This window comes from Panulirus ornatus, chromosome 13 (genome assembly GCF_036320965.1).
Source record: "Panulirus ornatus isolate Po-2019 chromosome 13, ASM3632096v1, whole genome shotgun sequence".
In the NCBI taxonomy this organism is placed as follows: domain Eukaryota; kingdom Metazoa; phylum Arthropoda; class Malacostraca; order Decapoda; family Palinuridae; genus Panulirus; species Panulirus ornatus.
In genome coordinates, this window is record NC_092236.1 from 11,097,613 (window position 1) to 11,124,279 (window position 26,667).

General features: G+C 43.6%; 1 protein-coding gene across 13 annotated transcripts in view; it reads right to left on the reverse strand.

Annotated features, from left to right (window-relative positions):
* Window positions 1-26,667, reverse strand: part of LOC139752738 (epidermal growth factor receptor kinase substrate 8-like) — a 202,179-nt gene that overhangs the window by 97,386 nt on the left and 78,126 nt on the right. For 8 of the 13 annotated variants that reach the window (XM_071668593.1, XM_071668590.1, XM_071668589.1 and 5 more), the window contains 4 exons: window positions 21,438-21,488; window positions 9,083-9,165; window positions 6,143-6,354; window positions 4,548-4,703 (listed from right to left, as the gene is read on the reverse strand). In XM_071668593.1, the coding sequence (XP_071524694.1) occupies window positions 4,548-4,703; window positions 6,143-6,354; window positions 9,083-9,165; window positions 21,438-21,488 (502 nt within the window). Of the gene's footprint in view, window positions 1-4,547; window positions 4,704-6,142; window positions 6,355-9,082; window positions 9,166-14,383; window positions 14,638-21,437; window positions 21,489-26,667 lie in introns of those variants that run through there. The other 5 variants (XM_071668598.1, XM_071668591.1, XM_071668600.1 and 2 more) reach the window with 2 other exon arrangements.

Here is a 26,667-nt window from a genome sequence, read left to right on the forward strand (position 1 = left end):
AAGAGATGGAAGGATGAAGTGAAGGAAGCATCAAGATGCTGGGGCCTGAACATTCAGGAGGATGAGGTGTAGGTGTGGGATAGAATTAACTGGACTGACATGGTATACAGGAAGGTAAAATGCTGTCAAGGGAATAAGCCAAGACAAATGAAGCCCTCAAGGTAAACTATGGAATAGTATGTGGGGCTTGGCTGCAGATGGCAGGCACTGGCTTCATTACATTAGACACGACACCTTGAGAGTGGATGTGTGCAAGTGAGACAATTGTTCATTTCACCCTAACACTATCTAAATTAGATGGGAGAAGCAATTAGACAAGAAACAAATCTGTGAAAGTTGTCTTCAAGACTCTATCCCATGAGTATATGGGCTTTGGTACCCCTGTAAGTCATAATTCACAAATGTAATATGGGCAAGACGTTTGTGCTCGTACTGAAAGAAATCTATGATGTATTACACCATTATATTCTAGCAATGAATCAGAGAAATCTTAAATCTTCCACTGTCCCTCACTTTCTTGGCATATTTTTTGTTAAAAGAATACATGTATGGACATGACCATGGAAAAAAGAGAAGCAGCATAAAAAACAATAAACTGTGTCACAGGAATAAGTAAAAGAGGAGTCAGAGCAGTGATTCTTAAACAGTGGGTCTTGATCCCTATGGGACTTGTAAGATCGTTTACAGGGGTTTGCAAGCTGTCCATGCTAAAAGAACATTTTTGCTCTGGAGCAAAACTAGACCCTGAACGAACACGAGCGCACAAAGAAAATAAAAATGGCCAGCATCCATTTGTTTTTTTTTCTACAGAATTTATATGTGGGCTAAATTAAATCGCTATGCATTTGTCTGTTTACATCTATAGGGATAAAAGGGGTTCATTAAGAACAATGAACATCAGGCAAATCTGGTAAAGAAACAAGAGTTAGTGAGAAGATACCAGAGTTTTTCTCAAGGCAATTCCAGGATTAAAAGGGATGGGGAACACCCCTTCTGGCCTGAGTTGGAAAGATTTGTTACCAGGAAAGTGAGTATAAATAATAATAATGCCCTTATGGGTATCAATATTAGAAGTCAACTCCAAGAAATTAAGTGTCCCAAACTCTGTGAGAAAGCAGGTGTGAAGTTGAGGACACCACATGAGCAAAATTAATTGTTAAGAAGGTGCATGTGGTCCTGGATGTATAGGGCATGTCTACAATCACTTATAGCAAGGTATGAAGATTTTTATGGTTAAGAAGGAATACAAGAGAAACAAATAGCAGATCTTTTTCAGGTGGCCAATTCTAATGTTAGATGTCTGCAAGACCTAAGTTATAGAGTCATGGTACATACAAAATAAAGTTTGGCATATGGTACATATAGAGCAGACTGCTGAAATGAAATCTATGTAATTAGTTATCAATATAAAAGTATCAGTGCAGTATATAAATCATTAAGAAAAATTTATGATGCACCAAGGAATTACAGCATTGCTTCAGAGAACAGTTGAAGATTCTCAAAAGATCACTGTGCCAAGTGAAAAGAATGGATGCATGTAAAGTACAACTGACAACCTGGTACAGGGTCCCAAATGAAAGTAACATGAAATAATATGAAAAGTATGTATCAGTATGTATGTAGTGGTGATGTGAGAAGATGGAGTGAGTATTTTGAAGGTTTGTTGAATGTGTTTGATGATAGAGTGGCAGATATAGGGTGTTTTGGTCGAGGTGGTGTGCAAAGTGAGAGGGTTAGGGGAATTGATTTGGTAAACACAGAAGAGGTAGTGAAAGCTTTGCGGAAGATGAAAGCCGGCAAGGCACAAGGTTTGGATGGTATTGCAGTGGAATTTATTAAAAAAGGGGGTGAGTGTATTATTGACTGGTTGGTAAGGTTATCTAATGTATGTATATACTCATGGTGAGGTGCCTGAGGATTGGCGGAATGCGTGCATAGTGCCATTGTACAAAGGCAAAGGGGATAAGAGTGAGTGCTCAAATTACAGAGGTATAAGTTTGTTGAGTATTCCTGGTAAATTATATGGGAGGGTATTGATTGAGAGGGTGAAGGCATGTACAGAGCATCAGATTGGGGAAGAGCAGTGTGGTTTCAGAAGTGGTAGAGGATGTGTGGATCAGGTGTTTGCTTTGAAGAATGTATGTGAGAAATACTTAGAAAAGCAAATGGATTTGTATGTAGCATTTATGGATCTGGAGAAGGCATATGATAGAGTTGATAGAGATGCTCTGTGGAAGGTATTAAGAATATATGGTGTGGGAGGCAAGTTGTTAGAAGCAGTGAAAAGTTTTTTATCGAGGATGTAAGGCATGTGTACATGTAGGAAGAGAGGAAAGTGATTGGTTCTCAGTGAATGTAGGTTTGCGGCAGGGGTGTGTGATGTCTCCATGGTTGTTTAATTTGTTTATGGATGGGGTTGTTAGGGAGGTGAATGCAAGAGTTTTGGAAAGAGGGGCAAGTATGTAGTCTGTTGGGGATGAGAGACCTTGGGAAGTGAGTCAGTTGTTGTTCGCTGATGATACAGCGCTGGTGGCTGATTCATGTGAGAAACTGCAGAAGCTGGTGACTGAGTTTGGTAAAGTGTGTGAAAGAAGAAAGTTAAGAGTAAATGTGAATAAGAGCAAGGTTATTAGGTACAGTAGGGTTGAGGGTCAAGTCAATTGGGAGGTAAGTTTGAATGGAGAAAAACTGGAGGAAGTAAAGTGTTTTAGATATCTGGGAGTGGATCTGGCAGCGGATGGAACCATGGAAGCAGAAGTGGATCATAGGGTGGGGGAGGGGGCAAAAATTCTGGGAGCCTTGAAGAATGTGTGGAAGTCGAGAACATTATCTCGGAAAGCAAAAATGGGTATGTTTGAAGGAATAGTGGTTCCAACAATGTTGTATGGTTGCGAGGCGTGGGCTATGGATAGAGTTGTGTGCAGGAGGATGGATGTGCTGGAAATGAGATGTTTGAGGACAATGTGTGGTGTGAGGTGGTTTGATCGAGTAAGTAACATAAGGGTAGGAGAGATGTGTGGAAATAAAAAGAGCGTGGTTGAGAGAGCAGAAGAGGGTGTTTTGAAATGGTTTGGGCACATGGAGAGAATGAGTGAGGAAAGATTGACCAAGAGGATATATGTGTCGGAGGTGGAGGGAACGAGGAGAAGTGGGAGACCAAATTGGAGGTGGAAAGATGGAGTGAAAAAGATTTTGTGCGATCAGGGCCTGAACATGCAGGAGGGTGAAAGGAGGGCGAGGAATAGAGTGAATTGGATCGATGTGGTTTACCGGGGTTGACGTGCTGTCAGTGGATTGAATCAGGGCATGTGAAGCGTCTGGGGTAAACCATAGAAAGCTGTGTAGGTATGTATATTTGCGTGTGTGGACGTATGTATATACATGTGTATGGGGGTGGGTTGGGCCATTTCTTTCGTCTGTTTCCTTGCACTACCTCGCAAACGCGGGAGACAGCGGCAAAAAAAAAAAAAAAAATGTATCAGCAAGAATGAGTGATACAAACATATACCTATTGCACAATTCCATACACATACATGATATAGGTAAAAAGATGACAGTAAAAAAGTGTATGACTGATATGTTTTCTGTAAGAAATATGACAGGTTGTAAGTACATGCTGTAAGATCTCTAAAAGGACTACACAGCGGCATAATAGATCATATAATAGGGGTGGCAACGGGAATGGATGAAGGCAGCAAATATAAATGTGTCCATGTATATGCATGTATATGTCTGTGTATATATAGGTATACAGTGAAATGTATATGTATGTATATGTGTGTGTGTGGGCATTTATGTATATACATGTGTATGTGGGTGGGTTGGGCCATTCCTTGTCTGTTTCCTTGCGCTACCTCACTAACGCAGGAGACGATGATTAATCATAATAAATAAAAAACATAAATAGCAGTGTGTGGATGAGGCTTTTATATCAGAGGGTCTAGGACCATAAATGTGAGTAAAAACACAAAAATATTAGGTTGAGAGGATAAAAAATGAAAAAGTACAACTTTAGTTCCAGAGTTAAATGAGAAACTGAAAAATATGAATAACATGAATAAAATTTTGAGGTGATATAGATTTAGACTGAATTCATGCTGATATTAGGTCCCAGGTACTTTTGGATGATACTCTAATTTGTACCTAAAAAGAAAATTCCTTATTTGCAACTTTAAACATACAAGAGTATAGTGTTGTCCCAAGGGATGACACAGGAGACAGGTAAGATTTCATTTAGCATTAAGTGTAATTCTCATTAATGTCATTAACTTCCTCAAAGTAGAGAAGCCGTATTTAGGAAAAATTCTAATAGCCATACTATGAACGTAGCACAAAATCAGGACAAACATTCTGGCTCATGAAAAATCATAAAGATCCATGTACCATGGGTCAAGAAACATCCAGGTTCGCCCCATCATCAAACAAAAAAAATGCAGCTCCAATAATCATTATGAATATCAAAATGATACTTGATGTTCGTCAGAATTTCTCCCATACCTAGAACAACATATCATTGCATAATACTCAATTCATTAATCAATGCTTACCTGAAATATGTGCATTTCTGTTGGGTTCTGATAATTTCTCTTGGGGTCTTCAGCTACAACAAATATAAATATGTTGTTATATAATTCTTTGGGGTCATCACTTGTGAAGGCTGTTGGCTCTCTTATCAGTTCCATGGGAAACTTTTCCACTACATCCTGTGATGGAAAATATTGATTATTATCTAAGACCATATCTAGTTTTCAAATCTGTATGCATGCTTAGTGTCATACACCTATCATTATTACCAAAAGTCCAAAGCATACAAATATAAATATGCCAAAAGCTATCAACAGGCAATAAGTCATGCTATGTGCACTATACTTTCTCAGCATTATTAAATTACGTGTTAATTGATAGACATGTAAAAGAGAGACTTTTTGGATGCTAATATGCCGAGAGGGGAAGCTGGTGGGATGTCTGACCACTCACCATCTTGTGGAGGCAAAGGTGAAGATTTGTAGAGGTTTTCAAAAAAAAAAAGAAGAATGTCAGGGAGAAGAGAGTGGTGAGAACAAGTGAGCTTGGAAAGGAGACTTGTGCGAGGAAGTACCTGGAGATATTAAAGGTAAAATGGCAAAAGGTGAGAGCAAATGACGTGAAGGAAGTGGATGAGGAATGGGATGTATTCATGGAAGCAGTGATGGGATGTGCAAGAGATGAATGTGGCATGAGAAAGGTGGGCAGATTAGAAAGGGTAGTGAGTGGTGAAATGAAGTTGTTAGTGAAAGAGAAAAGAGAGGTTTTACGATGATATTTGAAAGGAAGGAATGCAAATGACTGGGAGATGTATAACAGAGAGGTTAACAGGTTAACAGCTCTGAAGAGCTGGTTCCTTGCATGTTTCCTCCTCTGCCTATGTCTAACATTATATGACAGCCCACACATCCAAAAAGTATTATGTGAGCAATGGAATTTTAAAAGAGACTAATTCAATGTTTGATTCTTTCTTTCTACATCTAGATTTTTTCTTTTCGTATTTCAAATTGCTTTCCTTTAAATAGCACGTTTTTTATTTTGAAACGATACAAATCATTAGTTTTTAAATCATAAACTTAGCTCTAATGTAATCAAGATCAGTGCCATACTAACAGCATGATATTATAAAACAAGAACTTAGTACTGAATAAAAGAAAAAATAAAAGAAAATGGTGAGCACTCAACACTTATTATACATTTCTACAAAATCTACTATTATGATTAAGTAACATCTTAATGACAAGAAAACTGGGCAAACTTGGATTTTATTTATTTGAATTTCTATGACTGCAGGTTAACTCTGTGTTTGAATTATATCAAAGTTTGAATCAAACAATTCAGAACCAATTACAATACAGCTTTCCTATATAGTGCATGATAATGGACTTTAACCACCATACATTAAGGAAATTGTTTTATTCTGAGCAATGCATAGATAAATGCTGTTAAATGAAAGGGTTTACATATATATATATATATCTACACTTCAAACCATACTTTTCCCAAAACTGCCTCTCTTCAGTACTTGGCTAGTTCAAAAACAATGATGCAGAACAGATAAATATGGAGCATACCAATGCAAATCATTATGAATACTTAATAAAAAGTAATTACTAACCCCATTTTCATGAGACTGTATATAGACCCATTTCTTATCTAGCCTAAGCAACATCTTCTGGGTCCATATGCCTGACGTTTTCTCCATGTGTAAGAGGCGTCGCATACCATCAGCAGGATACACCAGGTCAGACTCTGGAGACACCCGGAAGGTTGCAAGGTGCTCCAGTACATATGTTGGTCCATCATCTGTGCTAGCCACGGACCCATTGTCTGCAAGAGAATTTTAGTTATGATAAAGTCCATTGCTCTATTATGTAGATTTGAGTATAAAGAAATCAATGTGGCAATTCACTCTGAAGAATGATGAAATCTTCTAGTCTAGTGTACTAAAATATGACCTAAATAACAACAATGTTTCCCATTTTAGAAAGTTAAAAAATACAAGGAGGGGAGGATTTCTGGCCCCCCGCTCCCATCCCCTCTAGTCGCTGTGTAGATATGTATATTTGCGTGTGTGGACGTATGTATATACATGTGTATGGGGGTGGGTTGGGCCATTTCTTTCGTCTGTTTCCTTGCGCTACCTTGCAAACGCGGGAGACAGCGGCAAAAAAAAAAAAAAAAAAAAAAAAAAAAAAAAAACAATGTACTGTGTTCAATAATCTATTGCACAGAATTCAAACCGTAACCAATGTGGCACACAAAATTTACAAATTTCATTTAGACAATCCTCTAACATATCTAATAACAATAAAGTGTTACTAACTTGACCTAGAATAGATGACAATTTCAAAGTTTAAGCATTCAGTATGAAAGACTAACTGGAATTTAAGATGCCTTCATATTAAACCTCATCAGACAACTAAAAGGAGCTTCAAAGAAATATCTATCAATCAATAAAAATGAATGGCATCAACATGGTTTCAATTACCAAGAAGACAGCCACTACAACTTCAACATCTACCTTCCTTTAAATTTGAGGTTCCTATAAACCACCTCTAATCATGAATATCCCCAGTACTTTTATGAACTCATGCTCACTTTTCTTTTTAACCATCAACATCCTCATCCCCTAATCTACACTCTCCAACCACAAACTCCTTTCCTGCTCTTATCCATCATTCTTCCTCATACTTAACCCACCTCCCCTCCCCAACTTATCTCATCTCCAACCTTCTCCCCTTCCATATTCTTTCTTCCCTGTAAGCGGTCAACGACTACCTTTTTTCTTTTTAAAGCCTTTAAACCTCACAAAACCCCTTCCCTCTACACCCCGTTAATTAGCTCCCCAATTCCCTCACCATCCACAGCCCATATCTAGCCTCTACTCAACCACATCCACTCTTTCTCCTTCCTCCCCATGCAGTTCCCAAACTACTTCTTACTAAAGCTTGTAAACCTCCCTCCCTTTCCATTTACTGTATTCAATTTCCCTCGTCTCCCCCCAACCCAAGACCCCAATCATTCCTCAACCGACCCACAGTCTTTACATTCCTTCCAACCGACAGTTCCCAAAGCCTAATTTCCTTCTCATCAATAGTCCGCATCTCCGGTGATGTCATCTTTTTAAAAAAGATTTTCAGAAATCATATAGTACAAATTACTAACAGAAGTTTTTAACACATGGCACAAAAGATGTTTTACTTAGGTGGTCAAGAAAATTCGTAATCTTGCCATAAACAAAGTAATAATCAATGATTTAAGCCTTAAAATGATTACATAAGTGGTGACACATGGATCAATACTGGGATGATTAATGACATTCAAAATGAGCTAAGGCATTAAGATTGGCTCACACTACTAAGCTGTGATATAAAGCTATCACAACTAAGCGTCTACAGCTGGAAACATACAAAGGTGCCAAATGAATCTCAACAACTGGGCTTCAGTGAAAGGTACCAAATGAAACTTAATAACTAGGTCCAAAGGTGACAAATGAATCTCAACAAGTAGGCTCAATGGTGCCAAATGAATCATAATAACTAGGTCCAAAGGTGCCTCTTGAATCTTAACAGTGATAAGTACATCGATAATACTGATAAGTACGAAGTTTTACGTATCGGTAATAAAGCCGAGAGGAAAAGGTACAGTATGAACGCTGTTAAACTACAAAAGGTATATAAGGAAAAGGATTTTGACAAAATAATATCTTGATCTAGCCATGTAAACTGTGCAAAGACGCATTAAACAAGTCAAACAAAGTTCTAGGAGCTATAACAGGCAAAGCATTCGAATTCAGGCCTAAAAATCCTATTTGGGGGTAAAAAATAGAGGGAGTACAGCTACAAACTACAAAGATGATTTCCGGAGAGTAAATCAAACATTATAAAGGCTGGGTGGACGACTTAAACTCGTTTGGCTTAGAAAAGAGGTTATGAGGTGATCTGCTGATACAGGTACTCAAGATTATCGAAGGCTTTTCCATAAGCTAAATCGAAGCAGTTATTTAAGGCTAGTTTTGTCAGATTTCATTCACAATAGTAAATATAAACCTGCGGGTACACTTTTTTACACTTTTCAAAGAGCTTCCAATGAGCCAAAGTACTTTTCTTTAAAACTATTAATAACATAAGGAATGATTTACCAGAGAAGTTAAACACTGCATCACAAAGACGTTAAAACAATAAACTTAACAAATACTTCGCTTCAGGTCCACGACTGACATAATTTGCGCCTCTTCAGTTACATACAGACTTAGGTATTTTTCCACTCGTCTGTCTGCGCTCTTACTCTTCCTACACTAATCACCGTCTTTGATCTCTCTCTAACACACACACTCTCGAAAAGACTCAGTGGTCTGTTGTTTGCATACCTTTTGCATTCTCCTCTCCCCTGCCAATCTACAGTAAGTTACAATTTTACAAAACTTCATCTCTAACAGACTCTACAACTCTCCTCCTTCCTAACTCCCAGTCACTACTCATCCTCTCCTTTTCTTAAAAAAAAGGCCCCCACCATGTCCTGCTGGTATGAACATGAAGTGGGTACAGAGACCCACCTGAAGAGTATCCGTTGCTGGCTGCGGAGTGGCCTCGGGGGTCACTTCTGTATGGAGACATCCGATCTCTGTCGTACGCCGAGCTGAAAGTGAAATATGCATTAGTTATGAGAACGTGTTATGTATAGTTCTCACGACCACGGCTATAATCAACTGTTACTGTTTTCAATGTTACAATAACATGGAGGTTAATATGACTAGGTATAATAAGTATATTTTTTAATGGTGTTGAAATTGATGTGATCTTGGACATCTTAATTCTATCTACTGCAGGTGTAGTATAATGCTAATACTCTGTGCCTACTTATGCAGCTTTCTGAAGTTATTCATTTTTCATACTAGATCTTTATTTGGATATCCAGAAAATTCCCCGTATCTAAATTACACATACACAAAAGAATGTCATATATATATATATATATATATATATATATATATATATATATATATATATATATATATATATATATACACACAGATAGATAGATATATACCACATTCTAAGAAGTGGGACTGTGCGACATAGACGCGCCTTCGTCAGGAATAGTTCACACCAAAGTAAACATGGCTTCTGGCTGTCAAATAAGGCATTTGCCGCAAAAGGAGAGCAAAGCCTTCTCCACATGTGAACAAAGTGTCTTATGTCGCACACTGCTCCACTTAACAACAACAATTCATAAATCATATAGGTAGAAAAAAAATTCATCTATGCGTTCAAGTCACACAGACTGAAGAAACCATAGGTTCTTCATAATCATACAAGCTGAAAAATTCATCAAACTTTTTACAGGTTACAATGCCCAATGAAAATATATCAGAACACTGAATCACGACTCGAGGAAGAGGAAGGTTTCGTTCTACCTTTGAAGTTTTTTTTTTTTTTTTGCTAAGTTTGTGGTGCGACTTTTTACACTCGGGACATAAGGTCGCGCAGGCGAAGTACGGCAAAACACACACTCCATATATATATATATATATATATATATATATATATATATATATATATATATATAAAACCTTAGAGCCCCTTCTCCAGAAGCTGACAATCGTACAATGATGCTACAAACTCGCCGGAGGTGTGTTACCAAATTCCACCAGCATGAATACCGCGAGTGAAAAGTCCCCTTAGCCGTACTGTATCCCCGAGTCGGTGAATATGTCTGGTGTACTATGACTGCAGCATCTCGACGGACATCATCTGCAGCGCATATAAACAGCATCCTTAAATATCTATTCCTGTGCAGGCTCGCTGTCTACTTGCCTACATTACCTGTTCATCCTAGCCTCGCTAGTGTATATAACCACTCATTGCTTATGCACCAAGTGTTGCACTCGCATCCCACAGCATTCCAGTAGACTGGTGCACCACAGAACAAGTTCCTCGCTTTGCATCTTGAAAGAATTTTATTTCCTTATATCTTCTGGCGTGCAGCTAGAACTTGCCAAGGACGCATTATGTCAACACCATAACAACAACCTGTTTCTAAGGTCTTTCCTGCAGCAACTGTTTGTAATTTCACTCTGTATACGGTACCGGTCGCTCGTTTACATACAACATCCTACTGTTCACAGTGACATTTCTTCATCTCGTTCACAAAACAAGAAAGTCTGTTACAAAGACATGGCAAGAGTGTTGGCATGACAATTTGCGTTACAGAAATCAGAGACCTTCGTCAGTACAGACGCAAGTGTGCTACTCGGGAGAAGCCGAGGAAATGTGACAACTCTAAAGGATGTTCTTGACTTCGAAAGTATCTGATGTTACTTCACCATTATCGACAAAAAATAATGATAAAATCGTTCGCTGGAAAACCAAAACAAAAGGACCGTCCGTTGCACGACACGGCCACCGGCATTCATCAGGTCGTTAGGCAACATCACATCACTAATTCTAAATATGGAAAAAAAGGGTATAAAGGTCTTTCTCTTGTGAAATATACTTGGTGAACAGCGTTTGCTTATAGCTATACATATCTTAAACTTAATCATTACTGGCTAAAGTCAAACCTGACTCGCTTGCAAATACGGTTTGAATTTCCTTATATCAAGTGGAGGCGTATGACTGGATGAAATGTATGTTTAAGTGAACTACATCGTTATGAGGACGACGACGAATAGAAGATTATAATCACCTTCGAGGCAGCACAGGCAAGTCAGCGAGTGACACGATACATGTGGCTGATACACTTGCCTCCACCCAGGAACCTCCCTCTTTAAACTGAGCGTCACGCAGCGCCGCCCTCAACCATCCCACACGCACACTCAACAATGTTGCCTCGCCCGCTCTCAGTCTACAACACCTCGCGAGTTGAATTAACCAAAGAAACTGTAAGTAAAGCCGTGAAAGTTCGGATCGTAGGTATTTATTGTGAACCTCAGTTACGAATACCTGTTTCACCCTCGCACACTTGTGAACTCAGATCACTATTTGATTTAATTCTTCTCAATTGTTGCGTGGATTACGAAATCCTCTCAGAGAATTTGCAAGCTGAGAAAGCTAACGCAACTTCGTCAGTGAGAAAAGGCAACTAAGGTGTATGCAGAGTTCAATTCTTTAAGCAAAAAATTAACAAGATCCGTTGACAAAGTTTTTGGGAAGGGTGTCTTATACGAAGAAATAAGGATATCTGAACACCGAGACTTGAAGAGGTTGTACTCCTAAATCCAGGTCTGAAGGAAGACCTTGCACGAGAGAGGCGATATGAAGACACACGAGAAACGTTCGGACGTAAGGGGATCCTCCACCAAGAAAGAGGTCCTACAGAGCAAGACACTAAACCACTGAAACTGGGAGAGAGAGAGAGAGAGAGAGAGAGAGAGAGAGAGAGAGAGAGAGAGAGAGAGAGAGAGAGAGAGAGAGAGAGAGAGAGAGAGAATGTAAGGAGGAATATCGTTTATAAAAGAGGCGAAGGTGCTAGCGGGAACGTGCAACGGAACGAGCCAAGGTTTAATACCTGGGGAGCGATAAACGCGTGGATACAACGTTACGATCCTTGAGCATGACCCTTAATCAAGGGTTAGGTGAAAGGACAGCCCATCATATCCAGGGGTCACACTTATCATTCTGTGCCAATATAGGGATACTTAAAGCTGAGGTGTTGACGTGGTGGGGTGACCTTCCGTGGCAGGGGATCACGATGACCTCATCCTCCAACTTTATGAATGTCGATGAGGCATGTGGGCGGTCCTTGCCGATTATGAAGATGAGAATGGCGGGTAGTGAGGGGGAACGCCCGGCAGTCTGAAGGTCACGATGGCATGCAGGCGGCTCTTCCAGCCCAACGTGTCAAAGTGTCTTGTAGTTTTGGGGGGAGGAGGAGGAGGTGCAGGCTACCCAGGGATAGAAACTAAGCTACTGGAATTAAAAAGGGTCTTGTGGATGGCCACTGCCGGCCAGCATGACTGTCAGAATAGCTTAGAACGGGTTTTGGGAGGGCTACCTCCCAGCACCGTGACTATCAGTACAGCTCCAGGTGGAGATACTCTTACTAAGCACTGTGCAGGTTGGAGAAGCTCGAAGATAGAAACCCTGGCACTTATCATGAAACTTGGGAGGGGTCGTGGGGACCTTGATTCTCATTATGAAGGTCAGGAGGGCTCATGGGGGACCTTGACTCTCATCATGAAGGTCAAGAAGGCTCGTGGGTGACCTTGACGCTCAACACGAAGGTCAAGGGGGCTTGAGAGGGACCTCGACGCTCATTATGAAGGTCGTGTGGGCTCGTAGGTGACCTTGACGCTCATCATGAAGGTCAGAAGGCTCGTGGGGGACCTTAACCTTCTCATTCAGCGGGTGGGGAGGAACTGTGAGGGACCCTGAAACATCATAAGGGTGAGGAAGGCTCGTGGAAGAACGCTGACACAACCTGAGGCCAAAGAGGGTACGTGGAGAGCCTTGGCGCTCATAACAAAGGTCGAGATGGCTTGAGGCAGCTCCTTGCCACTCATCGTGAGTGGTCGGAAAAACTTGTTTGGGGACCTTGCCATCTATTGAGTTGGAAAAGCTCGTATGGGGAGCCTCATCACATAAGTAAGCACGAATGATACCGGGTTGGAACTCTCTACTCTTTTGGGGGTCGACCCTGTCATTCATTAGGGATCCCGGGAAAGTTCATGGGAACTTTGCCAACCATAATAAAGCTTAAAGGGGGGAACTTTGTCTTTCAGAGAGGGGAGAACATTGCTCCCCCCCCCCCTCACACACACACACACACACACACACACACACACACACACACACACATTAAGATGGTCTAGAAGCTAAATACGGAGGAGGGGAGGTGGGTCGCCTCGCCTCACACACACACATACACACACCATCATGGATGGCTGGGAATATCACACGACAAGTGGGATCCACCAAACCTCCTCCCACCCCATCACCATCAGGAATATTTCATGTCTATCAAGCTAAACGAAGATTCAGTCACTTCCAGTTACTATTAAGGTTCCTTTTACACTCTGGGAGGCAAGCTTTATCTGAAAGTAACAACCCTACCAGTGACATTCGAATCTACTGAAAACCTACCGACCGTACAATGACCACAATAACTATATCTAATCTTATAGTATGATGACTTCAAAACGAACTTAAGTTCATAAAATCAATCTGTTTTCTATCAATTGTCCCAAACTTAACATATAATTTGAAATTAGGTTTAAACACAAACATTTCCATGGGAAAAGGTTCGAAATACGCAATACAATGTTCGTCTGGCAAGGTTTGTGGCGTGCCGCAAGTAAATGCTGGTGAGATGTGTGTGTGTGTGTGTGTGTGTGTGTGTGTGTGTGTGTGTGTGTGTGTGTGTGCAGCTGAGGTCGTGAAACAGGTGGCCAGATGTGGGTCCGTGTGCTGCAGAGGTCGTACCCTGAACCACCCATCACGCGGGTCACACACACACACAGACACACAGAAACACACACACAGACACACACACACACACACACACACACACATGTGGTCGTACTGCTTTCCTCACCCCCCCACATTACAAAACATTTTCCTTGCACTGCTTCCACTTCACCCGTCCGTTGCAACATACTCCTGCACAAATCAGTCTCTCCATTCCCTCACAGTACACGACTTGAAAACCCAGCACACGTAGCCTGGCAAGTCTGCAATATATACACCAGTGATCGAAATAATAAATTACACAGCAGTGAAGGTGAACTGAGTACGTTGAACACATTTCCAAGAGTAGACGAACGAAGGGACCTTCCCTCTAGTCCTGGCCCCACACATGCTACACATATGACAACACAAAAGCCAACCCGTGTTCCACTGTGGACCTCGTTACTTACCTGAGCCCAGACTAGCACATCAGTTGAAGATTTGCAACCTCGCCAGACAGCCACAAGTTGCACGGTGCCGTACGAGCATATACATTTCCCGACTTCCTTGTCTTTATTCTAATAACAAAGCTAACTGAATACTTTTCTCTGAGCGAGGGCACCAGAAGAGGCTGGTGTTAGGCGGTCACTGGGAAATACTAACACTAACACAGACCACCACAGCCAGAGACTCGGCGGCACGGCACCTCCTGACCTTAACACTGGCCTCTCCATGACGAAGTGGCTACATGGGGTGGTTGAAGGGTGTGTGTGTGTGTGTGTGGTAGGGTCAGAGGGGCGGTAGGGTGTGTGGGGCAAACAGTAACTGAAGGGTTTGTTGGGGAGCAGAGAGGTGGCTGATAGGTGTGAGCAGGGAAATGGCTACAGGGTGTGTAGGGTCAAGAAATTTGACAGAAGGGTGTGTTTTGGGACAAGAGGGGTAGCTGGAGTGTGTGTCGGGCAAGGGAGTGGCTGGAGGGTATGTGGGGCAAGGGGGTGGCCGGAGGATGCAGTGTGGGGCCAGGAGGCCTGGTGGTGTGTTGCATGCAAGGGTGTGGTTTAAGGGACCGTCAGCAAGCACAGCCAGGGTGGTACCGACAGCTTCCAAGGCTCGGTGTGGATGAGTGAAACCCCAGCGACAGTGCGTCGGCAGCACCTTGCAAGAAGCCCTACGAGGTCTACGAAAGACAACTTTCATCCTCATCGCCGCGGGAGGTGGAAGACGTGCAAAATGGGGGGGAAACATGACACTCTGTCACGACATACAACCAGCAGCAATTACTTCATGCGATCTTGTCGAAGCGAGGGCTCAAACGATAACATAACCTCGCCAACGTCCGACACAAACCCAACAAACATACAATTCGCAACCTGAGGCAACGCTGCAGGACACACACACACACACACACTGATCATGGGAAAAAAAGTAAATTTTCAAAAATCAAGACATATGTATGTCCAACTCATAGAAAACTGAAGTGTTATATATAAAAACAGATAAAGAAATAAGACAACGCCGAGCGGGAAAGATAATATACAAGAATCAATAAGGTGTACGCATGCGCCTAGCCTTCACCGAGGTTTGAGAGTTACGTTCGCTATTAATGCTTGTGTTCATAACCCTTGAAAAAATATAACACTTCAGCCAGACAAGGCTGATCCTCGAAAAGCGTCCCTACCGAACAAGAGGAGCAACAATGTCTTCTCATCAACACACACAAAATCAAACACTGCTAATATATATGATAAGCTGGTTGCGCTGTGTGAATCCCACACCTAACTTGTGGTGCTTCTCTCCCGTTAAAAGTTTATAATGCAATTAAACACGTCACTGATCCAGAAACACGAACCTCGTCAAACACATCGCGCGATACTTGGACAACACAGCCAAACGTTTTGAAAAAAAAAAAATCGTACACACCAAAAGTCATTCAAAGATTCCCTGGTGTCAGTCAACGTTCGTCATCTGAAGAGACTCTCTCAAATATATATCATGCAAACCATAGAATGGCCTGACATTTGGAAATAAAAACCTTTGGATTATCGTCTCTTTCTATGTCAAATCAACCGATTCTCAATCAACGTTCACAAAGATATCCGAGTCATCAAGACTCACATGCTCTCCGTGTCGGAGGGGCTCAGGAACACCTTGTACCAAACTGTCTGCCTCACCTTTGCTGAAGACTTTACACATACCGAGCTTTGGCCAGTGTGTCCATCGTTCCACCTCAGTATATTACCCCTACAGCACAACGATAAAACCCATGGGCACGATGGTGTGGCCTTCACCCAGACGATTAATGGTCAGGTCAAAGGTCACTCCATCCTATCCGAGAGTAGCACCATCGTGCCCAAGTGTTGTACAGTAATGCTCGAGGGTTAGTTTCAAGTTCTAGTTCTAAGTTTACAGTGACTAAGGTCAACTATCAAAGTCTGATACCACGTTTTTGTTCGTGGAAAAAAAAAATTGATGTAAGCGTAGATGACTCAGAACTTGACTCATTAACCCAACAGAACCACAAGCCACAATATCCCACAAAAGGCGACAGAAACGACGCTTCGGGTAAGGACGTATGTGCAAAAGAATTGTCAGGATGTCATAAATCTGGAGTAATCGAACAACAGATTAACACCGCTCTTGGAACATATTTCACAATATAACAATGGCATCCAATTCTACTGGGTGATGATACAGCCCCGACAAATTCACATCGGAGTCTCTCAGCTTTCGAGTCGCGAGTAAAGTTTATCAAGCTTATGCATGTTCTTCATGGTGTCCGTTCAAAACACGCAGAACACATACAGCAATATGGAACAAACATGATAATGCACTCTAATAACATGCCTCACTTCTCTATCTCCATATAACTTTGTGTAGTTAGAACATTTTTGTTCACTGCACATTACACGGTGACCTTCAGTGACCACTGTTCATTTTCCAACGGTAAAGATTCCATTGCTACACTTGTGGTGTTTACGTTTGTGGATGTCGAGGTATTCTAAACATTAGCTACCGGTTCTGGACGTCATCTCGGCCATCTTACTGACGTTCCAGTGACCAACTAGATGTATCTGTCGATCAGTATCACTCCACCTGCCAGCCGGAATACCCACATTACGCCAGAAGTGGACAGGAACACTTGAGAATCACACCTACCATCCGAGCCGTAAACAGGAACTGCAACACAAGATGTACGAGGGCGACGCTTGGAAAACTGAAATGGGGGTGGGGCTGGTGGGCTGGGTGGTGGAGGCGTCGCGGTTACTGAACATCTGGGGGAGGGAGGCCACTCACCAACACTGCCTCCCTCCACCAACACAACACATCCGGGGGAGAGAGGCCACTCACAACACTGCCTCCCTCCACCAACACATCTGGGGGAGAGAGGCCACTACTCAAAACTGCCTCCCTTAATCAACAACAAAATCTAGGGATGAAATGCCACTCACCGACACTACAGACACCACTGATGGCCACCTGTCTCATCCCCTTAACTTTTTCACGCAAACATAAAAAACAGTAAACATTTATGTACGATTCTTACATCGCCTTCCACGGGGTGGAGGCCAGAATTATAGTGTCCCAAGTGACGGTTGCAGTAAATTATGATTCCAACCTAGGCCACAGTGATGTCCTGAGTGACAAGTTGGCGTAGGTAGCGACGGGCGGGTAATTACCTATCTGTACTGCACGGGGAGGAGGGAATTCTTCACTCATGGGGTTCAACACTCTTGAACTTTATCAAACAACTTTTTGAACTTCCATAAACTGTATACATTCACAATTTCATCATTTAGCTCACTTCATTCATCCATAGCTCTACTAGAGAAGAAATTTATAAAAATCGTTTTCAAATAAGCTTCTTGCTTTACGTCTTAAGTGTGAGCAACACACCTTGACTCCCAGCAGCAGGCATACTACACCTTCATGATAGACACTTGCCACAGCTCACTCTAACCTGAAGCATCACAACATAACAACAGGTGCAGCTCCCTACAAAGAATGAGTGACATGTAAGCACATTAGTTCAAGGTTACTCTCCAGTCTGGTTCTCAATGACCTCTTGCAATCATCTTGATATTCTTTATCCCCAGTTAAGACCAGAGGCCATAAACTTCACGTAGGTATCATTATCTAAACCTTCTATTTCCCCAGTGCATTACAGCCAGTGGCTGACACCCTCCCCTGCTGCCAAGGTCAGCCCAAGAGCCTACCACTCGGCCTCCTCTATGCACCACCACGTCCAGGAACACAAAGTAACCTCCTTGATAAGAAGACAAGACAACCGGCCACCTTCCTCCTCCTCCTCCTCTTACTACAACTACTGCACAGCCTAAGTGCTGCCTCATCCCCAACATGTCCTCTCTACCCTAAGTGCTGCCTCATCCCCAAAATGTCCTCTCTACCCTAAGTGCTGCCTCATCCCCAACATGTCTTCTCTACACTAAGTGCTGCCTCATCCCCAACATGTCCTCTCTACCCTAAGTGCTGCCTCATCCCCAACATGTCCTCTCTACCCTAAGTGCTGCCTCATCCCCAACATGTCCTCTCTACCCTAAGTGCTGCCTCATCCCCAACATGTCCTCTCGACCCTAAGTGCTGCCTCATCCCCAACATGTCCTCTCTACCCTAAGTGCTGCCTCATCCCCAACATGTCCTCTCTACCCTAAGTGCTGCCTCACCTCTCACTCCGCCACTTTCCACATAAGGAGTCTGCAACGACGGTGCTTCTGTCATCCTCGTTTACTCACGTCTTCCGTATCCAGTCTGGTCCTCCTCATCAGGATCAACTAGCCTCGCCTTGCTGACTCTTGTTAAACATTCCTATCATGCGTCAAGACATTCCCATCATTTATCTCCACTACAGGCACAGCATGGAATATGGTGAGTGGCAAGAAAGGAAAACATTTTCTCCAGTTATCTTTTTTTTTTACCTGACCTGTTCATTTCTCTCACTCTCCGTAGAGCAGTCAACTGACTATGGGGATTTGATATATGCCTGTGAAGAACAGCAAGCAAAAAGACAAATGCAATGGCAAAGAAGCACTCATTCCTTCACACCCTGGACCACAAAACCCACAGCAACACTGGAACACGATACAGAGATAATCCACACACCCCACACCAAACCAGCCCTCATACGCGGAGCGCTTCTGACTCCATCCAACAACACAAACTCTCCTAAAAATACACAAAAATACTCATGAAACTTCTCAAAAAAAATAGTCAAGCCACAAAACAACCATAACCCTAAACAGGAGAGATATGAAAAGCCTACGGAATCCATCCCTCTATCCAAAACGCTACCTCGGTATGCGGAAAACCGCAAAACAAAAAAGAAATGAACATAAAGAAGAAATTCAGTGGGGCATTCATGGTACGGGATAGACCGAGGGAGGACAGAAGGATAGGCAAGATACAGTCAAGAGGGAAAAAGCCACATCAAAAGACGCTACAGAGCAAAACATACTCGCCAATAACTCGAGAGAGGTCGGGAATGTCACGCGATGGTAATGCTATCTTGAAAAGAATCCAGATGTAGTTATGGTGCATGTAAAAGAGCTGGAGTTCAAGAGAGAGAGAGAAAAAAAAAAACAAAGAACAATAGAGCAATATAACCATATACAGGAACTCCCAGGACACTGCTCCAGTCATGAACGGTCCAAACACTAGAATGCAACACACAGTAAAATCTTGCTCTAGTAAAACAGCCATTTACCATACAACGAACCCAACTGCAACAACGACCAGAAGAAAAACAAAACATCCAGACACATGACCATCCCCTAACCCGATGCCCCTGCCTCAGCCAGTGGCCTTCCCACGGCCACTGAAACACCTGATATCACAGCTTGCCTCTCTAATGCCTCCGAAGTCATTCCGCCGTCAATGGATGGGGTGCGTGTTACTCTTTTTAGATTAACGAACTGCGCTGACGAAGACGAATGGAGACGAATTTCACCCGGTGATGTTCCTGTGTCTGACACGTTCTCCAAATTGTTTTCTAATGAAAGTCGGTAACGAGCACTGGAAATCTAAGAGAGAGAGAGAGAGAGAGAGAGAGAGAGAGAGAGAGAGAGAGAGAGAGAGAGAGAGAGAGAGAGAGAGAGAGAGTCGTTTATTCATATCAACTCTTCAGAGCTACACGCAACCATTCAGGTTATACAAACACGCTGGAAGCATCAGTATGTTGAGGCGAGCAGGCAGCCCGGCCGGCCGCGCTCCAGGCAACACCCGGCCCTGCCCCCGACCCAGAACCTCCCGAGCCCCGCCCCACCCCCAACACTTGACGCGCCTCACTGCTCCCACCGCTTACTACACACTCACCTCGCCTGACGTGCTTTTTGTTAACGAGACCAGATCGGGGACGACACCACTTGAGATAGATATTAACACAAGGTCTTAACGACTGATCTCGGTGAGGTACGCCGGTCTTCGTCCCCGGCAAACACTTGAGTGTGTGTGTGTGTGTGTGTGTGTGTGTGTGTGTGTGTGTGAGGTACACTCGTCAATAAAACAGACTCAGCATCATACACAACTGCGTCTTGGGTTTCCTTTCTCGAGATATTTCTGCTGAAAACTTAAAAAGGACAAATAAAGTCGTTGATACGAGCAAGGAAGACTCACACACACTCACTCCACAATTCTCAGCTAGATTCTAAATGCCTTACCGCTAACATATACAGTTTAGACAAGGAGACAAATTAACAAGCATCGGATCACAGAGTAAACAGCCACTGCAGCGGCAGCAATCAAGGAGGGTCTAGCCTCCGCATCAGAATAAAGGTCATGTCACAACACGGGGTGTTCATGAGGCAGCACATACCGCTAATGTACACAACAGGTAAGGGTAAGCATAAGCCAGCACTAAATGAAGTAGGAGCAAAACGTGGACGAGTGTCTGCAGTAGTCACCTGAGGAGCAGTAACGTGTGGTTGGTGCTCAAGCAACAACCTCGCCTCTGAAAACAGCAACACCAACAGGTCACTAGCTGTGCTCCCTTACGGCAACGACAACACAAAAAACGAGAATCTGTTTTATACAACCGTACACTAAGCATGTCAAACGCCACCAACACACGGTACAGAGGACGTACCAACAACGGCAACACACGTGGCACGAGTAAACTCTTCAGAAAAACAGGAAAAAAAAAAATGAAACACTGGAAGCAGAGAACAGGCAGCAATTAGAATGACGCTCTGAGGTATTGTTCCAGATATATAAAGCAGTGTAAATCACAAGATTACATTCATTATAACATGATGGTAACAGGAATTCTCACAGCCAACCGGGACTAAGGCAAGAGGCCATGGTACACACATCATCTCATTCAGAGCCACACGAAGCTGACATCACTTTGTATTCTGCGAGACCGACAAAGTGCCAATTAAAAGACGCAAATGCAAATGACACGAGTGAGAACAATGCCATGCACAAGGACAGGTTATGAAGGTGTGGCAGACATGAATGGACAAGGGTGGGTGCGACACAAGACGTGACGAGAGACCAGCTATCCTCAGTTACCTTGGGTATTCCTCCTCCCACGCCTCAAACACCTCACCACCGTACCGGACACTGAGGGAAGAGAAGGAATCTACGTGTTAAGGTGCTTTGCAACAGGCCGCTAAGTCCTAGATGAGCCAAACACTGGAAACAAATATTAGAACAAGTATTAGAAGGATAACATGCTCAGAAAATGGATGTTCAAAGGAAGCATATGTTACAGGAAATGGTGATAGGGCCTTATCCTCAAACAGCCTCGGCGTTAAATAACCAGGAGTGGGAGACTGAATCAGAGGACTTCAGGTGAGAGGACCACACTGAGTTTTCGAGACAACGTGCCCGAGGACCACAGTTTGGAGGCATCTGGGGTGGCATGTTGACCATGCACCAGACACACACTACCACTCACAGTGATGACATCATGAAGAGAACACTGTTGTAAATACACAACGAGTGTTAGGGTCATGAGCAGACAAACACAAGGGATCCTAAGCTGATGACTGATCAGTGTGGTGTCAGGTCTTAACCCCCATTCTTCAACGCCCTGGGGATTCACCCTGCCAAAGGGTAACCCCTTGAGCAAGACTATATGACCCTTGGGTACTGATGATACAACCCGTGTCCTGATACTTACAATGTCAGGTCACAGGCCAGGCCATCGCACCCAAGGGACGTTCCATCGTACAGAAGTAAAGCTAATGAACTGATGCAGGCAGACCAGTAGACCAGTCACCTGAGAAACGTGGTTTTACACAAGGAAGATTGCCGGAGGTGTCGTCAGTGCCGAGGGAGAAACGTCCTGGGCGTACATGGTGAGACGACGGGGATAAAAACAAGATCTGCAGGGAGGCAGCGGGAGTGCGAGGGTCGTTGGCGGTAGCAGCGAGACTGCTGTTTGATACGCCAGGTATCTGCATGTCAAGGACCACCTGCCAGGTCCCCGAGTCTGACGACGGCATGTCAAGGAGGACCGCCAGGTCCCCGAGTCTGACGACGGCCTGTTCTTTAAGTGTCCTCACCAGTAGTAAACACCTGATTACGCTCAGGTCACTTGGTCTGAACACTGTTGAAAAGGCCGTCAACAAACAGCGATCATTCACGAGAAACAGCTCATGAGAGACGGTTAAAACAACCATGAGATAACTAAAAAGAGAGAGGCACTAAAGTCCATACAATGACTCTTGACAGTGACACATCCATACAGCCGAGGGGATAGGAAGAGTACGAAGTAAGACCAACGTGAAGCGGTGGCAACAACTGGTTGGTGGTATCAGAAGGTAGTTCAGTCGAGGGTGTTCAAACACACTAATCTAATCTGCGAATCTAATGAATTAAAGAGTCTGGGCGGGCTCGGTGACCGGCGGCGACCACCGGCCAGGCAACAAGTCTGCAACGAGAAAGTAGATGAGTTGCCCATTCACTCAGTAGAAAGTAAACTTCTCTCTGTAAAGGTGTCACTATCATCGTGCTCGGCCAAAGAACCTGAAAAACAAGAAAAGTATGAGTGAACCTCCAGGCTGGAATACTGGCGTTATTCCCCAGTCATCGCCCACGAAGGAAATACTGTCATGTGCAATCTCAATTCATGCAAAAAAAAAAAAAAAGTATATACATATATATGAAGCAGGAAAATCAGATAAAGTGTATCCTGCCACAGAGCAGACCCCCCTCCAGTGATGCGATCCTGTCAATCGACCGAATTCTTGATGATTGAAAAATTAAAATAATGCTATCGTGAAAGGAATTCTGACTGACGTAGAGGATGAAAAGATTTAAGTTTCTATGATAGTGGCAACAGATAACACTTCGTCCATCACAAGTTGCATGTACACAGGAATGAAGTGCGTGATTCCACAGTCCACCCGAGGTATTCAAACGACCTCGGCCTCTCTTAGCACGACTATACAATCCCTAGAGCACGACTGTACAACCCTAGAGCACGACTATACAACCCCTAAGCACGATATACAACCCCTGAGCACGACTGTACAACCTTAGAGCACGACTGTACAACCCCTGAGCACGACTATACAACCCCTAAGCACGACTGTACAACCCCTGAGCACGACTGTACAACCCCTAGGCACGACTATACAACCCCTAAGCACGACTATACAACCCCTAAGCACGACTATACAACCCCTAAGCACGACTGTACAACCCAAGAGCACGACTGTACAACCCTTGGGTATGACAGCCTCACATCTGAGCCTAGGAGAGGAGTCCTGCCGTCGTGTTCGCGGAGTTCAACATACATCACAGGCGAGAGTGTAGCTCCAGCTTCACCGCCAGCCACCTGGCAGAGCCTCGTCTTCCCAAGGTACCATCATGGCTAATCATGGACCTAACACGGCACTACTGTGGCTCTCTATCAAAACAAACTACCGACACCAGGACTCGACCAAGCCAGCCATTTAGATTGCTTTCTGTGATTCGTCTACGAGAATGTGTTTCCCCGACCTAGACACCTTCCGATACCTCAAGTCTAACATTCGAATCTTAACCCCTGACCTCCTTGTTGTAGCGTGACCAGCAAGCACACACAGGAAGGTTTTTCTTTTAAGCTTAACAATGGAATGGTCCACGCTGGTTTTGGCTGACTAAGGGAATGGGTCGTAAAGACGAGTATGCCACTCGTTGCTGGAATGCGCCTGTGAATATGACACCACATACTGGATATGTTAATGAAATGAAGCCACTTTCCATGTTCTCATATGCGATATATCAAAGATATCATTTCTATGTCAATAAATCTAGTTCAACGTGATTCAAGAATAAGATTATTCGGGTAAAAATCACATCTTAATCCCTCACATCAAATGGTATCAGATGTTATGTGGTGCCTCACCGTTTACTGCTCCAGCAAATCTTTAAGTAAGCTGACATAGCACGGGCAACTAAATACCCTATTTAAGGCCATATAAATAAGACTTCGTATTTATATATACCCTGGTACACGCCAGGTAACTAACTGATCGACCAGCCGCAAGGGAGGAGGATCAACAGCTGGGTCGGCTGTGGACAGACTGCACCGACCGTGACTACTCTGTCTATTCTTACATCCGTCGACTCCTGTGTCCCCCGCCAATCACCAGTTCAACTTTCCAAGCACCGTCTTTCCCTCAGAAACATCATAGAGAGAGAGAGAGAGAGAGAGAGAGAGAGAGAGAGAGAGAGAGAGAGAGAGAGAGAGAGAGAGAGAGTCACGGTGTTTCGATTATCTTGTCAGTCATGACGCGGGTACACCATTCCTCGAAATGGATTTGAAACGATGAATCCGACGTCTCGTTCCACTGTGGCAGCCTTGTTTACCGCAGGGACGTCTCCTGGCCACGCTGTGTGTACCTTCAGGGAGGCAACACAACTTTCACAAAAAGTTCACCGACATGTTTCCTGGGCAGCCACGTACAACACGTGCACGTGATAAAAGACAAGGCTACGGTTAGAAAGGTGTTCACACCTATTCTGCTGCCCACACCTATTCTACTCATCTACTCCGCTTCTCACAACTACTCTACTTATATATTCTGTTGCTCACGCTTATTCTATTCTATTCTTCTCTTCTGCTGCTCACATCTATTCTGCTGCTTACACATTTCTACACGTATTCTGCTGTTCAAACATAAACTACACCAGAATTCTGTCGCAGTGTGTTGTCCCTGGCACCCCAGACTACGACAGAAGTAATTGTCAGAGATAACGCTGAACATCCATTTACGGTTCCCTAGACACAGACGTGTGTAATATTAACGGTACATAATCTGTAGTCTTGTTGGTCCCACTTCAATGATACACCTAACGTGTAGAAAAGTGGTGTGTGTAAAGATAACACGTCCGAGGGGAAAGGCAAGCCATCCAGGATGTATGGATGAGAAAACCAAATAACTGACCATATGAGCTCGTGCAAGACTCGTCCAGGCGTGGGACACGAGCCTTCACTAGTAATGTATCTATATCCAGTTCTTAACTTGGGCTACAGTTCGACCGCTGGGGTCCGTTTGTAGCTGCCTTCATCGTAATACAATAGTTTCCTCTAATCAATAACTTATTCAACATAATAATCTTTCATGAGATAAAGCTTAAGCACCATCGATGAAAAGCAGCTGCCTCGGACGGTATTTTCCCAAAGACAAAATCTAAAATTCACACGTATCAGACCCCTGGGGCAAGACGGTGCGACTTGAGGCTATAATGGCCAGGCCAGGGATCGTAAACACTGTGCTCAAGGATCGTACCGCCGTGGTGCTCATGGGGATAACTTACTGCAGCTGGCAGCAGCAGCAGCAGCAGTCTACATCGTGAAGCGGAAATCCTGGAAACTGTAAAGAAAAAAAAAAATCAAGACATCATTTGACAAAACCTCAAAGGATGTGTGGACCAATGGCAGCAGAGGAGGTGCACCACCGTCTGAGCCAGGTGGTGATGGGCAGGTGCAGCAATCGCTGGTCCCGGCCTGCAGCCTGCTGGCAAAACGATGACAAATGGACATCACAGGCCACAACGACGACGTGGATAACACACGAGGCACAAGGTGCACCTCACTGGCCCTGGAGTTCTAAAGAAGAATGAGATGAACGACTGCTGAGGGAGCGGACATGGTAAACAGGCCAGCAGGTAGGCCAGTCGCTTCAAATCGGCAGAGTGACACCACCACACCCTTACTCCTGCAGTCAGTCAAGTGACTATAGTCTGTATATAGCGTTTACTGTGGCTACCTCCCCGTCCATGTCCGATCCCCTCGACTCATGCGTGCCTGGCCCTTCCCGTGCAGCCGGCATGGTGCAGGTCTCGGAAACAGGTGGCCTCTTACAGTCTGGATAAACCGGTGAAGCGCGACCTGATATTACGAGAGAGTCCTATGAACTTTCAGGTATATCAGTCACTACATACTAACGCCCGAGGGAAGGGGAGAGAGTGGGAATAAGAGAGAGAAAAAGAAAAAAATTACGAGAAAATGTTAATGTTACACCCTGTGATGTCTGTTTCGGTCCACTATATCCTGGGTTCGTAACATACATTTTACATGTAATCTGCTCATATGTTAGCATCTATCAGTCCTACATCAGCATCAATACTCCTGTTATCTTACCTTCATTTTGTGATATCCTTTTTCTGTTTCTGAGTGATCTGTTCCGCCCAAAAACAGGATATCTTTTTTTTTTTTTTTTTGCTCGCTCTTGATACCGCTGATCCTACTGATTGCATATCTAATGATGGTGTCATATCTTGGAAATGTTCCTGATAACCACTG